At 36.6% G+C, this 13,250-nt stretch overlaps 1 protein-coding gene across 1 annotated transcript; it reads left to right on the top strand.

Annotated features, from left to right (window-relative positions):
- Nucleotides 1–770: 770 nt before the first annotated feature.
- Nucleotides 771–4,242, top strand: LOC142228347 (uncharacterized). The gene is made up of 4 exons (XM_075298750.1): nt 771–1,884; nt 2,052–2,301; nt 2,432–3,419; nt 3,463–4,242. Exons 1-4 carry the CDS (start codon nt 771–773, stop codon nt 4,240–4,242), a joined length of 3,132 nt encoding a protein of 1,043 aa, XP_075154865.1.
- Nucleotides 4,243–13,250: the final 9,008 nt, after the last annotated feature.

Here is a 13,250-nt window from a genome sequence, read left to right as displayed (position 1 = left end):
TGTCTTTGTGGATCGTATTTTACAGGAGAAATTTGCTGGAGTTGCCAATTTCCGATTATAAAAAGTGCTAATTTCGAGAAAACTAAAAAGTTTTACACCACACGTGAATTGTAAATTCATGAGTAAACTTATGTTTTCGTATTCATAATTTATTGTGCGAATTGTATGTTAGAAAATCTTAGAAATTCGACAGGGGTAAAGAAAACAGAAAAATACTGTTGATTGATATGCCGCATTGAAACATATTTAATTATTGATTAATTAAGTGTTTAATTAATTATTGCTTTTGTTCAAAACGATTTATTTATATGCAAAAGCGTGCATAAGAATTAATTAGAATTCCTCCATCCGTTGAACTGAAATTTACGAAATTAAATTAAAAACAAATTTCTTTGGTTATTTTGTTTACGTTTTGGCTCACTTCAATATTTAATTCCCATAACTATTTCACGAAAATACTTTATTTCAGTTGATTTTAGTCACTCAAGATCTATTATATTTTGAGCGATTTATGCTAATTTTTTACTTTTTGTATTTACATCAGTTTTCAAATTTTGGGAATTATTGATACATTAATATATATATAGTCTTGTGTTATTATATATTTCCTTATATTCGCCATACACATATTTACTTTGAAAGGTTTGTCAGTCACCCGTAAAACTGACCGTTAAAACGAAATCTGGTTTAAATACCATATATTGTACAGATATTTCTGAATCTACTGTATATTGCAATAAATTGCATATTTTTAGTTCTATTTGAGGGAAATGTCGAACGATTCTTTGGATGATACGGCCCAAAAGGGCGAAGAAAGGTTTATGGCTATAACCGAACGCAAGTTTTATTTTGATTATGATCATTTACTTATGCTCTGTAGTTATGTCGAGAATGTGGATTTGGTTCAACAAACCGAATCGTTGGTGCAGGCTAAAATGGAGGATTTGGAAGTTCGATGGACAAGTTTCAATTCTTCCTACGAGTCTCTAACGTTATCCTCCGATTCAGCCATAACCAAAGAAGTGAGAGAGAAAGCTCGCGTTAATTTTACAGTATGTTCTGAGGCATACTATGCTTCTAGGTCTCGTTTATTGGACATATCGAGGGTAGCTTCCTCTTCAAATCCTAAAGCTGAAGCTTCTCGAATAGGTATGCCACCGATTGACTTCCCACTACCGCGTTACAGTCTTGAGACCCAAGCTGTCGGTTCACCCAATGTGTACATAAAAGTTCCTCCCTGTGACACGGAGGTGTTCAGAGGTGGATACGAAGAGTGGCCGTCTTTCCGTGACATGTTCACGGCGGTCTACGTAAACCACCCAAAACTTACTCCCGCACAAAAATTATACCATCTCAGGAATAAAACTCAGGGTTCAGCTGGCGCAATAGTCAGAAGATACACTTTATGTGATGAAAATTTTGACTTAGCGTGGAAGGCTCTCAAGATTCGCTACGAAAATAAGCGAGTGTTGGTTGACAACCAACTTAAATTATTTAATATCCCGGCTGCAGAAGAGGAGACAAGCGAGTCTGTCCAGAGAATACAGTCAACGGTAAATGACTGCTTGTCTACCCTCAAGACACTTGACGTCAAGATAGAGCACGGGTATCCTATTTTCATTTATTTAATCTCGACCAAGCTCCCAGATAGGACATTATCGTTGTGGGAACAATCCCTGAAATCCCATAACGATTTGCCGATGTGGTCTCAACTGGATGAGTTCCAAATCGAACGGTTTGAGATTGTTGAGCGTTTATCAAGCATTCGCTCTACGAAGGAAGGTTATAATCACACTGATCAGCGGGTTAATCGAACTCAAGCTTACCATTCCCAGGAGAAATTGGATTCTTCTTGTCCTTTATGTGAAGGCAATCATTCATTGCGTATTTGTCAAAAATTCCGAAATTTTTCGGAGCAAGAGAGAATAGACTTTGTATTTAAAAACAAGTTATGCAATAATTGCCTCTCTCCATTTCATAACAGAAATGCAAAAGTAGAAATAAATGCTTTATATGCCAGAAATCGCACCATACTCTTTTGCATTTAAAAGGTAGAACAGTCACAGTGCCTGAGAGCGATAGGGTGGAAAATGCCTCGAATACAACAGAAACTCCTCCAACCCATAGGGATGATTTGTTCGAAGGTCCATCGACATCGGGCCTTGGACGCAATGTTCAGGTTCAAGCAAATTATTCTTCAGGCAATGAGACTATTTTGCTTCGTACAGCACTTGTTCAAATTGAACACAGGGGAGAACTCTTTACAATTCGGGCTTTAATAGACCCTGGTTCGCAACGAACGTTTTTGTCGGAAAGAATCCGAGATATTCTTCGAATTCCATATCGGAAGGCCTCGTTTAATATTTTTGGTATTGGTGAACAGAAAATACCCCTCGAATAAAGAGTGCGAACTAGTGCTTTTCTCATCCAGATACAATCTCAGGATACCTATAACTGCTATTGTACTCCCAAAGGTAACACAGCGTTTACCTTCTGTTTCGTTTTCGGTTTCATGCCCAAGTGATCTGAGAGAAATTGATCTTGCAGATCCCTCTTTCAATAAATCCTCGCATATTGACCTTATTCTGGGCAATGACCCCGAAAAACTACTCAATATCGACGGAATTAAGAGGAATATTTGTGGGGAAGCATCTGCTTACAACACTGTATTTGGCTGGGTGTTAAGTGGTCCCATGAGAGCAGAACGAGTTCAGACATTCACCACCCATGTACATCCTTCTGAAAATTCCTCTCTTAATGAAATTCTGCAGAAATTTTGGGAATTAGAAGAAATTCCCACATCTCATCCAGTATCAGACGAGGATCATTATTGTGAGGAATTGTACAGGAATACCACTGTACGTGGATCTGACGGTCGTTACACTGTAAGACTGCCTTTTAAGAAGGAGTTTTCTGAATCAATGCATCTTGGGTCTTCAAGATTCATTGCCCTTGGGCAATTGTCCAGAATGGAACAGTCCTTGTCGAAAAACCCTGAGTTGCAAGTGCAATACACCGCGGTTTTAGATGAATATTTGTCGATGAACCACATGGAAGAAACCTCTTGCGAAGAAGTTTTTTCTGATGGAAAATTTTTTTCTTTCTACCTACCACATCACGCTGTAGTTCGACCCGAGCACAAAAGTACCAAGGTACGAATTGTGTTCAATGCCTCTCGTAAATCTAAATCGGGTTATTCCTTCAATGACGTTTTGTTAACTGGTCCCACTCTACAAACAGATCTTATATCAACTGTATTAAACTGGAGAAAATACAAATATGTCTTCAGCGGTGACATTCAAAAAATGTTCCGGCAAATTTTAGTACACCCCAATGATCGTCCATATCAACGAATTCTCTATCAGAAATCATCTGATAGCGCAGTTAAGGATTATCAATTACGCACTGTTACATTTGGTGTAAACTGCGCTCCCTTTTTTGGCGATCAGAACCCTTCTTCAGCTTGCGTCAGACTGTGAAACGCAGTTCCCGAAAGTATCTAACACATTAAGGAAAGAAACTTATGTGGACGACATACTATCCGGTGGATTTTCTTTAGAAGAGACAAAAGAGCTCCAAACCCAATTAATATTTACTCTTAAGTCAGCGGGTTTCCCTTTAAAGAAAATAACTGCCAATGATTCGCAGCTGTTGACCCATTTGCCTCCCGAAGACATCTATGACCTAGACTTTTTAAGACTGGATGAGACTAGTTCTACAAAAACTTTAGGAATCAAATGGAATGCCTTGAGCGACAGTTTTTCATATACTTTGAATCATATAGCTCCAACAAAAGGCATAACAAAACGAACTATTCTCTCGGCAGTCGCCCAACTATTTGACCCAGCGGGTTGGATAACCCCAATCATCATACGAGCCAAAATGCTTATGCAACAGCCATGGCTGGATGGTTTGGATTGGGATACACCAGTTAGCCAAGAAACGCATCTAACATGGGAATCTCTTATGCAAGATTTCTCACACATAGCGAATATAAAATTTCCTCGATGGATTCGATATATGCCATCAGATCGCATTCAAATCCATGGCTTCGCTGATGCATCTAAAGCGGCTTATTGTGCTTGTGTGTACGTTGTTGTTAATTCTGATTGCGCTTCAAATTCGAACTTGGTGGTTGCGAAGAGCAAAGTGGCTCCCTTGAGGACAATATGTTTACCGCGTTTAGAGCTCAATGGAGCCGAGTTGCTTGCGAGACTTACCAATTATGTGTTGTCTGTATAGAACCAAAAAAGTTAGTACAAAATCTTCATGTGACGGCTGAAAATATGGATATTTTGGATAGATTCTCCTCTTATAATAGAGCTTTAAGAGTTATCTCTTATATTTTTCGTTTTTATCGGCGGTTACATCCTAGTACAAGATCTGAGTACACCTTTTCCGGTGTAAATTTATCTCACGAGGTTTATAAGACGAAGGCTAATTGAACTATCTCTGCGCTATTATTTTAAAGATGAATACACTTCCCTTTTGGACGACAAACTAGTTTCGAAAAAAAGTTCTTTGTCAACACTGAACCCATTTCTTGACAAAGACAAACTTCTTCGTGTAAATGGACGTTTATCCCAATCGACACTACCTTATAATGAGCGCCATCCAATTATTCTTCCGGGCAATTCCAGAATTTGTTATCTCTACCTTTCCCATCTGCATGAGTTTTTAGCTCATGCAGACTGTGTGCTCATGTGCAGAATGGTGCAAACGGAATTCTACATAGCTAGACTTAAACCGCGTGTTAAAGCAATAATCCATAAATGTAAAATATGCGTTATTTTTAAGCAAAACCCGTGCTCGCAAATGATGGCTCCATTACCACTGGACCGTTGTTCTATTTCCGCACCCTTTCATGTAACTGGAATAGATTTTGCCGGTCCATTCGACTTAAAAAGTTCATATTTGCCCAAATCACCAACTGTTAAGGCATATGTATCCGTATTCGTGTGTTTTGCAACAAAAGCGGTGCCTTTAGAACCGTGCTCAGATTTGTCTTCTGCGGCATTTGAGGCTGCATTTTCTCGTTTTGTTGGGAGGCGAGGACTACACCGAAGGGTAGTATCGGACAATGGACGAAACTTTGTAGGAGCCAGTAGAGTGTTGCTAAGAGAATTTTCCCAATTCATAAAAAGCTCATCATCTGATATTTCGAATAAATATTTGTCCCATGGCCTCGAATGGAGCTTCATCCCACCTCATGCTCCTCATATGGGAGGGTTGTGGGAAGCAGCTGTTAAAAGTTTTAAACACCATTTTAAACGATTAGCAGGCACACATAGGTTTACGTTTGAACAACTTGCCACATTGTTAGCCCGTATAGAGGGCGTTCTCAACTCCCGTCCCATATCAGCTCTTTCGGAAGACCCAACGGATATAAGTGCGTTAACACCTGGCCACTTCCTTAAAGGATCACCGATGGTAGCCTTACCTGAACCGCTATCTCCGAACCTTTCGTTAATAAATCGTTGGACAAAATTGAAGGCCATTCACCATCAGTTCGCCATTCGTTGGAAAGAGGACTATTTGAAGTCGCTTCAAAAACGTCACAAGTGGAAAGCGCCACAATGTAATATAAAGAACGGTGATTTAGTAGTAGTGATTGACGAACTGCTACCGCCTAGTGAATGGCGGCTTGGTGGAATCGAAGAGACTCAACCCGGTTTAGATGGAAAAACTCGTGTTGTTCAAGTGTGTACTGCTATGGGTCTCATAAAACGGCCAGTTGTCAAGTTATGCTTACTACCGTACTTAAACGTAGCCGAATCAAATTAACATTAATTCAAAATCTCCAACAAATTGGAGAGTTATTTTCCATTTAACCGCACTTTACTTTTTATCCTTACAGATCAGCTAACTCCAACGAACCACGCAATTCAGAGATTTATCGCTGCATGTTGTGCAAGCGGTTTCACAGTATACGAACCTGTCCAAAATTTATAAGGATGAAGCCAATAGACAGATGCCGAACAGTGCGCCAACTTAAATATTGCGTAAATTGCTTAGCGAAGAGTCACACAGTTGCCAAATGCCACTCAAAAAATAAATGTCGTCAATGCCGTAATTACCACCATACCATGTTACATCCGAATGAGCATATGGTTTATGCTTCTGACAACCGTCAACAGCCACCAAATTCTCATACGCCTCTAGCACAACACAAAAAACGGACGCAACAAAATCGTGTAAAGACGGGTTCAAATCAACGAAAGGTCAACAAGAAATCCCCACAATCCAATACCAACTCTCCCCCTCACTCATCTATCAATCAGTATCTTTTATCAGATGCAATTCGCTCATTAGCTTCAGTTCTTTGTGCCACAAACCAAACTGATCATTCTTAAGTCCGGCGCCATGTCTAAACAAGACTGTTTAGACTTAATTTAACTATAACCCAATTGTGAATTTACTATGTATAGAAATTAATCATTCTGAATTTTGAATTGTAACGGAAAAATATTATGGTTTAAGAATCACTTGAAATGTATGAAATTGTTCGATTTACACTAAAGATAATAATATCGATAAATGTCAAAAGATAATTTCTGTTTTCAACTAGTTCTAAAAATTAGTTGAATAGAAAATCGATAGGTTTCCTGGCTGGCAGGAAACATTCAATAAAACACTTTTTATTTTCCCGCAGCCACGAATAGAACTACTTGGTGAGATCATCCTCGAATAAAGACTTAACTCAAAATTTAACCCACTTGTGTTTATGTCTCATTTCTCTTTCATGGATTATTTTTGGATTGGGCTATGATTTCCCATTGCTCGAGGAACCATTCCCAACCCAAAATAACAATACTATCTCGTCTAGCAATTTCATCCATCGAATCTTCTGTGAAGTTTTGGGATTCTGTCTTCTCTGCATGTCCAATATCCACATACAGTCCACAATAAACACAACCTCTGGAGTCGTATACTCATTTAGCGCTATTGGTGTCAGTTGGTGCATTTGACATCCTCTCCTGAAGCCCCATTTTTGTTCAACGACTTTGAAGTCCGGCACCTCATTTTTACTCAATTCTGTCCTCAATTTGGAATAATCATCACTGTCGAAATATCTAGAATCAAGATTTATAGCTTGTAATGTTTGTAGCTCGATCGCATCCACGAAGTCTTCTCCTTCATGAACTCGCGATAAAGTGTCCGGCACAATATTTTCTTTTCCCCGACGGTGTTTGATGGTGAAATCAAAATGCTGCAATTTCAACGACCATCTAGCTAAGCGACCAGATAAGTCGCGCTGTCCCATTAACCACTTAAGGCTTGCATGGTCGGTCACCACCTTAAACTCTTGCATCTCTATATAAGCTCTGAACTTCTGAACTGCTAATACAACCGCTAGGCATTCCAGTTCGGTTATAGTGTAATTTCTTTGAGCCTTGTTCAATTTCTGAGACATGTACGCAATGGGTCTCTCGTTACCATCCTCATCCTTTTGTGCCAATACAGCCCCAACTCCGTATGTGCTGGCATCGCACTGAAGTATAAAAGGTTTTTCATAGTTTGGGTGAACCATGACAGGAGCACTTGTTAGCTTTCCTTTCAGTTCGTCGAAAGCAGATTGGGCCTCATTTGTCCATACAAAAGTCTTCTTTTTCGCTAACAATTCCGTCAAGGGGAAGGTGATTGTGGAGAAATTACGAATAAAACGTATGTACCAACTTGTCATTCCAAGGAATCTTCTAAGTTCTTTGATGTTTTTTGGTGCAGGTATGTCCTTAATCGCCCTTTGAACCTTCTCATCATCGACTTGCAAAGTACCATTCCCTACAACATAGCCTAAATATTTTACTCTGGATAAACCAAAATTACTTTTCTTAACGTTTATCGTAAGTCCTACCTTACGAAGCTGCATGGCAATCTCCATCAAATGACTTAAGTGTTCATTAAAGTCCTTGGAAACAACGAGTAGATCGTCCAAATAGACGAATACGTGAGTACGTAGATTGTATGGAATTACTTGATCCATTAACCTACATAATGTCTGCGGAGCGTTACACAATCCGAATGGCATTCGTGTGAATTGGTATAGTGGCCGATTCGGAACTGTGAAAGCTGTTTTCGCTTTAGAGCTTTCCTCCAGTTTTACTTGCTAAAAAGCGTCTTTTAGATCTATTTTCGATATACAATAAACTGGAGGAAGTCTTGCCAGCAGTCCATCAATTTGGGAATAGGGTAAGCATCTTTCATTGTGACCACATTTAATTTTCTACTATCTACGCACATCCTTACCTTCTCTGGTTTCACAACAACTACTACCGGAGAAGACCATGGTGAACTTGGCGCCTCCTCTATGACCCCCAATGAGATCATTCGATCCAGTTCCACACAAAGTAATTTCTCCACCGCAGGTGATATAGGGTAATAGCGTTGTTTTATGGGTTTGGCGTCCCCGGTGTCAATGACGTGTTCAATCAATGATGTACAACCAAGCCCCTCAATTTCCGAATCAGGAAATGCTGACACTACCCTTTCTAATCTATAGCGCTGTTCATCTGTTAGTACAAGTTTATCCGAGTCAATATTTAAAGTGTTTATTTCGCATACCTAAGGCATAGAAATCTTCAAACCGAAAGATACCCAAAAGTCGTAGCCACAAATGACGTCATGCCGTATTGACGGTACCACTAAAAATTCAATATCCTTGACTAGTCCTTGAAATTTGATTTCAATGGTCACTGTTCCTAATACAAGCTGACTCTTACCATCTGCTGTATTTACGCTCCCAACACATTTGCGGAAACCATCCCAATCACAAACTACACTAGAGAGTTTCCCTCCAATAACACATCTATTAGCTCCACTGTCTAACAAGCCGCAATAAGTCTTGCCGCGAATATTCAAATGTATAAATGGCCTACTGTCCATATCTTTGTCAATAATGGGTGATATTACACATAACTTATATGTCTTTCTTTTTAAGTAATACTGCCGAAGGCGTTTAGAAGATCTAATCTTTCTTTTACTTTCGTTAAAAATTCTAGCCCTAGCCTTTTGGTATTCCCGAAGGCGTATATGGTAGGGTCTTTGTAATGGATGCATTTGTCTGTTAGAGTCATCATTTGCATTGTCTTTGCATATTGCGGATGCCCGTATTTCTACTGACGGACATCCGTCCGTCCGTTTCCCTGTTTCCTATTAGCACAATTGGAGCAGGTAGGTTTGAAATTATCCTTAAGACCGCATCCATAGCAGAAAATTCTCCTCTGCTGCATACAGTCAATGAATGAATGCCCTATTTTATCACAGTTCCAACATTTTATATCACCCTTCATGGCTGCACACTCTATATCGTTATAAATGTTATCTCCGCTAATAATTTTATCCTCAATTTGGTCCCTTATTTCAGCGATATTACCCTTTACAAATTTCTTATGTTCAAAACCCTTCGCGTCTTTCATAAATCGTTCATGCTTCCTTACAGCCGTCCGAAGATCTGATACACTAGTAATATTCATATGCAACAGCTCATGTCGAATCTCGATTCTCAAATTTCGCAGAAGAATCTCACTCAAGTCTGCATCAGAAATAGGGTTCCTTAGTTTGTCGGTCATAGCATGAATAATGTCTAAGTAATCGTCAAAGGTCTCATTTAATTTTTGTTTACGGTTTCGTATAACATTCATCACGTCAAAATCGGTATAGTCCACTTTGTATTGTTTTCTCAATGCATTTGTTAGGGAAGTCCAATTGATATCGTAATTTTGGCGATGGTATCGCCAATACCACTCTAATGCTTTCCCTTCGAATAGGCTATGTGCATGCTTGCACAAGAGCTCAAAATCACATTTGATTGTCAAAACTGTCAAAGTCTGTAGATTAGTAGTTGTGGATGTTCTATCAGGTCTAGTCTGTTCATTGTGTAAGTCAGGGTTTATATTAAGGTGTGAATTAAAATTTTCCACTAATTTGCAAAGCTCTGATGATATAAATTCCCTAATTTCTCCTCGAAAACTAGCCAATGATTCCGAAATAATTTGTCTATATCTTCTATCAGCATCTCCGGCCCCATCATTGCTACCACGATTTTGAGAATTAAGACGTCTCTTATCAACAGCACCTCTTGTGTTCTGGGAAACTGAGTCATTATTACTCATATCAACAGTAAAGCTAACGTTTGCCGGATGTTATATATATATATATACATATATATATATATATATATACATATATATATATATATATATATATATATATATATATATATATATATATATATATATATATATATATATATATATATATATATATATATATATATATATATATATATATATATATATATATATATATATATATATATATATATATATATATATATATATATATATATATATATATATATATATATATATATATATATATATATATATATATATATATATATATATATATATATATATATATATATATATATATATATATATATATATATATATATATATATATATATATATATATATATATATATATATATATATATATATATATATATATATATATATATATAAATCCACTACTAAACTCGGAATAACAATAAGCACGATCAAAATTTAAATATCTAGTATACCAGTACTCCTAACTAAAAAAAAATTAAAATCAAGCAAAAAAAAAACAAAACATAGAGCAAAATATTGCATTGGTATGGGTTACAGAATTATTTCCATAAACCATAAATCCTAAATACAATAAGACACCCCTCTGCGAATTATACCACTTCGCGTCACTGCGAGTCCGTGCCCAAGTTATCATTCAAGCTCCGAAATCTCCAACAGTGCCAGATAGTGGTCTAAATTTAGATGGATGAATTTAAAATCAATTTGGTTTGAATTCCGTGAGTATGTCTTCGATTAATACCAATAACAAAAATCTCAAACAGAATATCAAAAAAAAAATGAACAAAAAAAATATAAACAACCAAAAAGTAATAAAAGCTGTCAACGTCACCTCGGAAAGATAGTATAACAATATTTGGGACAACGACGAAGAGTAAAAATGTACTCATTTTTACTGGTGTAATGACAAATATATAGCCGTTGAGCCCCACGTTGGGCGCCATTTAATTATTGTAACGGTCGATTTTATGGTACCTCTTCTAAACATTCGCGCTACCTTTATTTGCCGACCGTACTCAGTGGAATGGGGTGGATTTTTTTTGTTTAGAAGAAAATACATTCTAACCTGCTACAAAATTAAAACTTAGGTAGCTAACCTTGCATAATGTTGACTAGCTTGTGTACGGAAGTATTATAATGATAGTAAAGATGTTAGGCGTACTGGTGTGTAATGAGGTCATAGATGTTAACGACTCTCGTAATCATTACCCTCCCTTCCAATGTTGTCCCCCAATGAGTCATTGGATAACCCTTTTTGATAGTGCTCAATTGTAGACCGAGTCTTTCGTGCAATGAAAAAAAAACTATTCTAATTCATTTTTAAATCGCTTATGTATTTAATATAGGATAAAAAAGATTGTGGACTGAATTAAACATATTAAAAAATGTGTATAATAAAAACTAATTGTTTAAGAAATATTAAAAATAATGTAAAATGTAGAAATGAAAATTAAAAGGAATAAATATGTATTATATAAATTTTAAATTTAATGTCTTTATGTAAGTTGTAAACAAAAATGAGTGAATATTTACAAACAAAAATCTTACTAACTTAACAGACAATTTTGTCCATCGTTGACCGCAGGCCTGTTGTCTCTTCTGGATTCTGGTTGCTTATTTTTAATAATGAAATATTCACTCTTGACAAAATTAGGTATAAGTTTAAATGTGATATTTTTGGTGTAGATAATTCGTCTATTTTATTGGTAGTATTATTAAAATCTTTTTGTCCCAATTGTTGTTTGCCTTATGATTATTTTCTTATGAAGCGATAAATCATAAAGAATTCGTCTTTATAATTGTTCTTCAGATTTGCAATATAGATGATTAAATTATGCCAATTTCTCATATGACGTATACGTAACGGTCAACACAAAACCGTGAGCAAGCTTATAATACGCATACGCCATCATGTCCACTTCGCTTCCTCAATAAAAGTTACATACGCGAATCAAAATTATTAAACTTTTTCAATAGGAGGAATGAGAGATGAAAGCCTCCAATTCCTGAAAAAACACGTTTTTGGATTCCTCAGACTGATTTACTTATAATAAAACAATATATTTACCTCCTTAATTTAGTATATATAATATAGTTCGCGTTCACAGCAATATCATAAATTTAAATTTTTCTTGACTGATAATAATTACAAATCACAAAAATAAAACAAAATACATGCTTCCTTTGTCGATGTAAATGTGACGTACCAAGCAAATATTTTTTCAATCTCACAAAATGAATTTTCTCTGTACACACAAACTATATGATAACAAAAAAATTGCATTCAAACTAACTTGATTTCAAAAAAGTTATATATGCAAAGTATTTGAACATACAGTACACTACAACGTGCTTACACAGGTCAAGCAACATTTCCAAATGTATTGCTCGTTAGACAAGTGTATAGCGCAACATATCTTTTCTCAGTGCGTCGATCAATTTTGATGTTTACTGGGCCAAAAACAAAAACGGAGTGACTCTATCCACAGGTAGTAATCCCATTTGAGGTTGTGTTGGTTTTGACTTTCTCAATTTACAATAGGAACATTTGTTTTGAACAATATTTGCAAGCCTTCTTAGTGATGGTATCCAATATTTTTGTCTTATATCCCCCATAATGTTGCCAGTATTTTGATGAAGTTCTTTTTATGGTAAAACTCAACGAGCAATTGTGAGAGTCTATGACTCTTAGGGAGAATTATAGGTCTTTTTACATTATTAGTTAATACTTGCGAGTTATCGAGCCGCCCGCCTACTCTCATCAATCGGATATCATCAATGTACGGATTCAACGACTTCAAATCACTGGACTTATTTATATTCTGGCCTTGTGTAAGTTTTTGGTACTCACTGGTAAACACGGCCCTTTGTACCTGAATCAAAACAATTTGCTCAGCTTCCCATAAGTCATCTGCATCCAATTCTATTTCAATTTTCACTTTGTCATCCGTACTCAATTTAGTATTTTTAATGAATCGTTGTATCCATGTATTGCATGGATACACGTATCCTATTCAAAAACTTGGAGGAGCGATTCAAAATGTTCTCGATCATTGAAGGTGTTTCTGAACTCACTGTACATAAACATTTCCCTTTCATAAATTCTTTACTTCTATCCTC

The sequence above is a fragment of the Haematobia irritans genome, chromosome 1, assembly GCF_050003625.1.
Source record: "Haematobia irritans isolate KBUSLIRL chromosome 1, ASM5000362v1, whole genome shotgun sequence".
Taxonomy (NCBI): Eukaryota; Metazoa; Arthropoda; class Insecta; order Diptera; family Muscidae; genus Haematobia; species Haematobia irritans.
The sequence above is the reverse complement of the archived record's forward strand: the minus strand, read 5'-3'. Positions and strand labels throughout refer to the sequence as shown.

Coding starts and splice junctions, on each gene's coding strand:
- LOC142228347 (XM_075298750.1), top strand. CDS start 771: ATGTCGAACGATTCTTTGGATGATACGGCCCAAAAGGGCGAAGAAAGG. Junction 1,885..2,051: donor TGAAGGCAATCATTCATTGC/GTATTTGTCAAA, acceptor TGCATTTAAAAG/GTAGAACAGTCACAGTGCCT. Junction 3,420..3,462: donor TACGCACTGTTACATTTGGT/GTAAACTGCGCT, acceptor ACCCTTCTTCAG/CTTGCGTCAGACTGTGAAAC.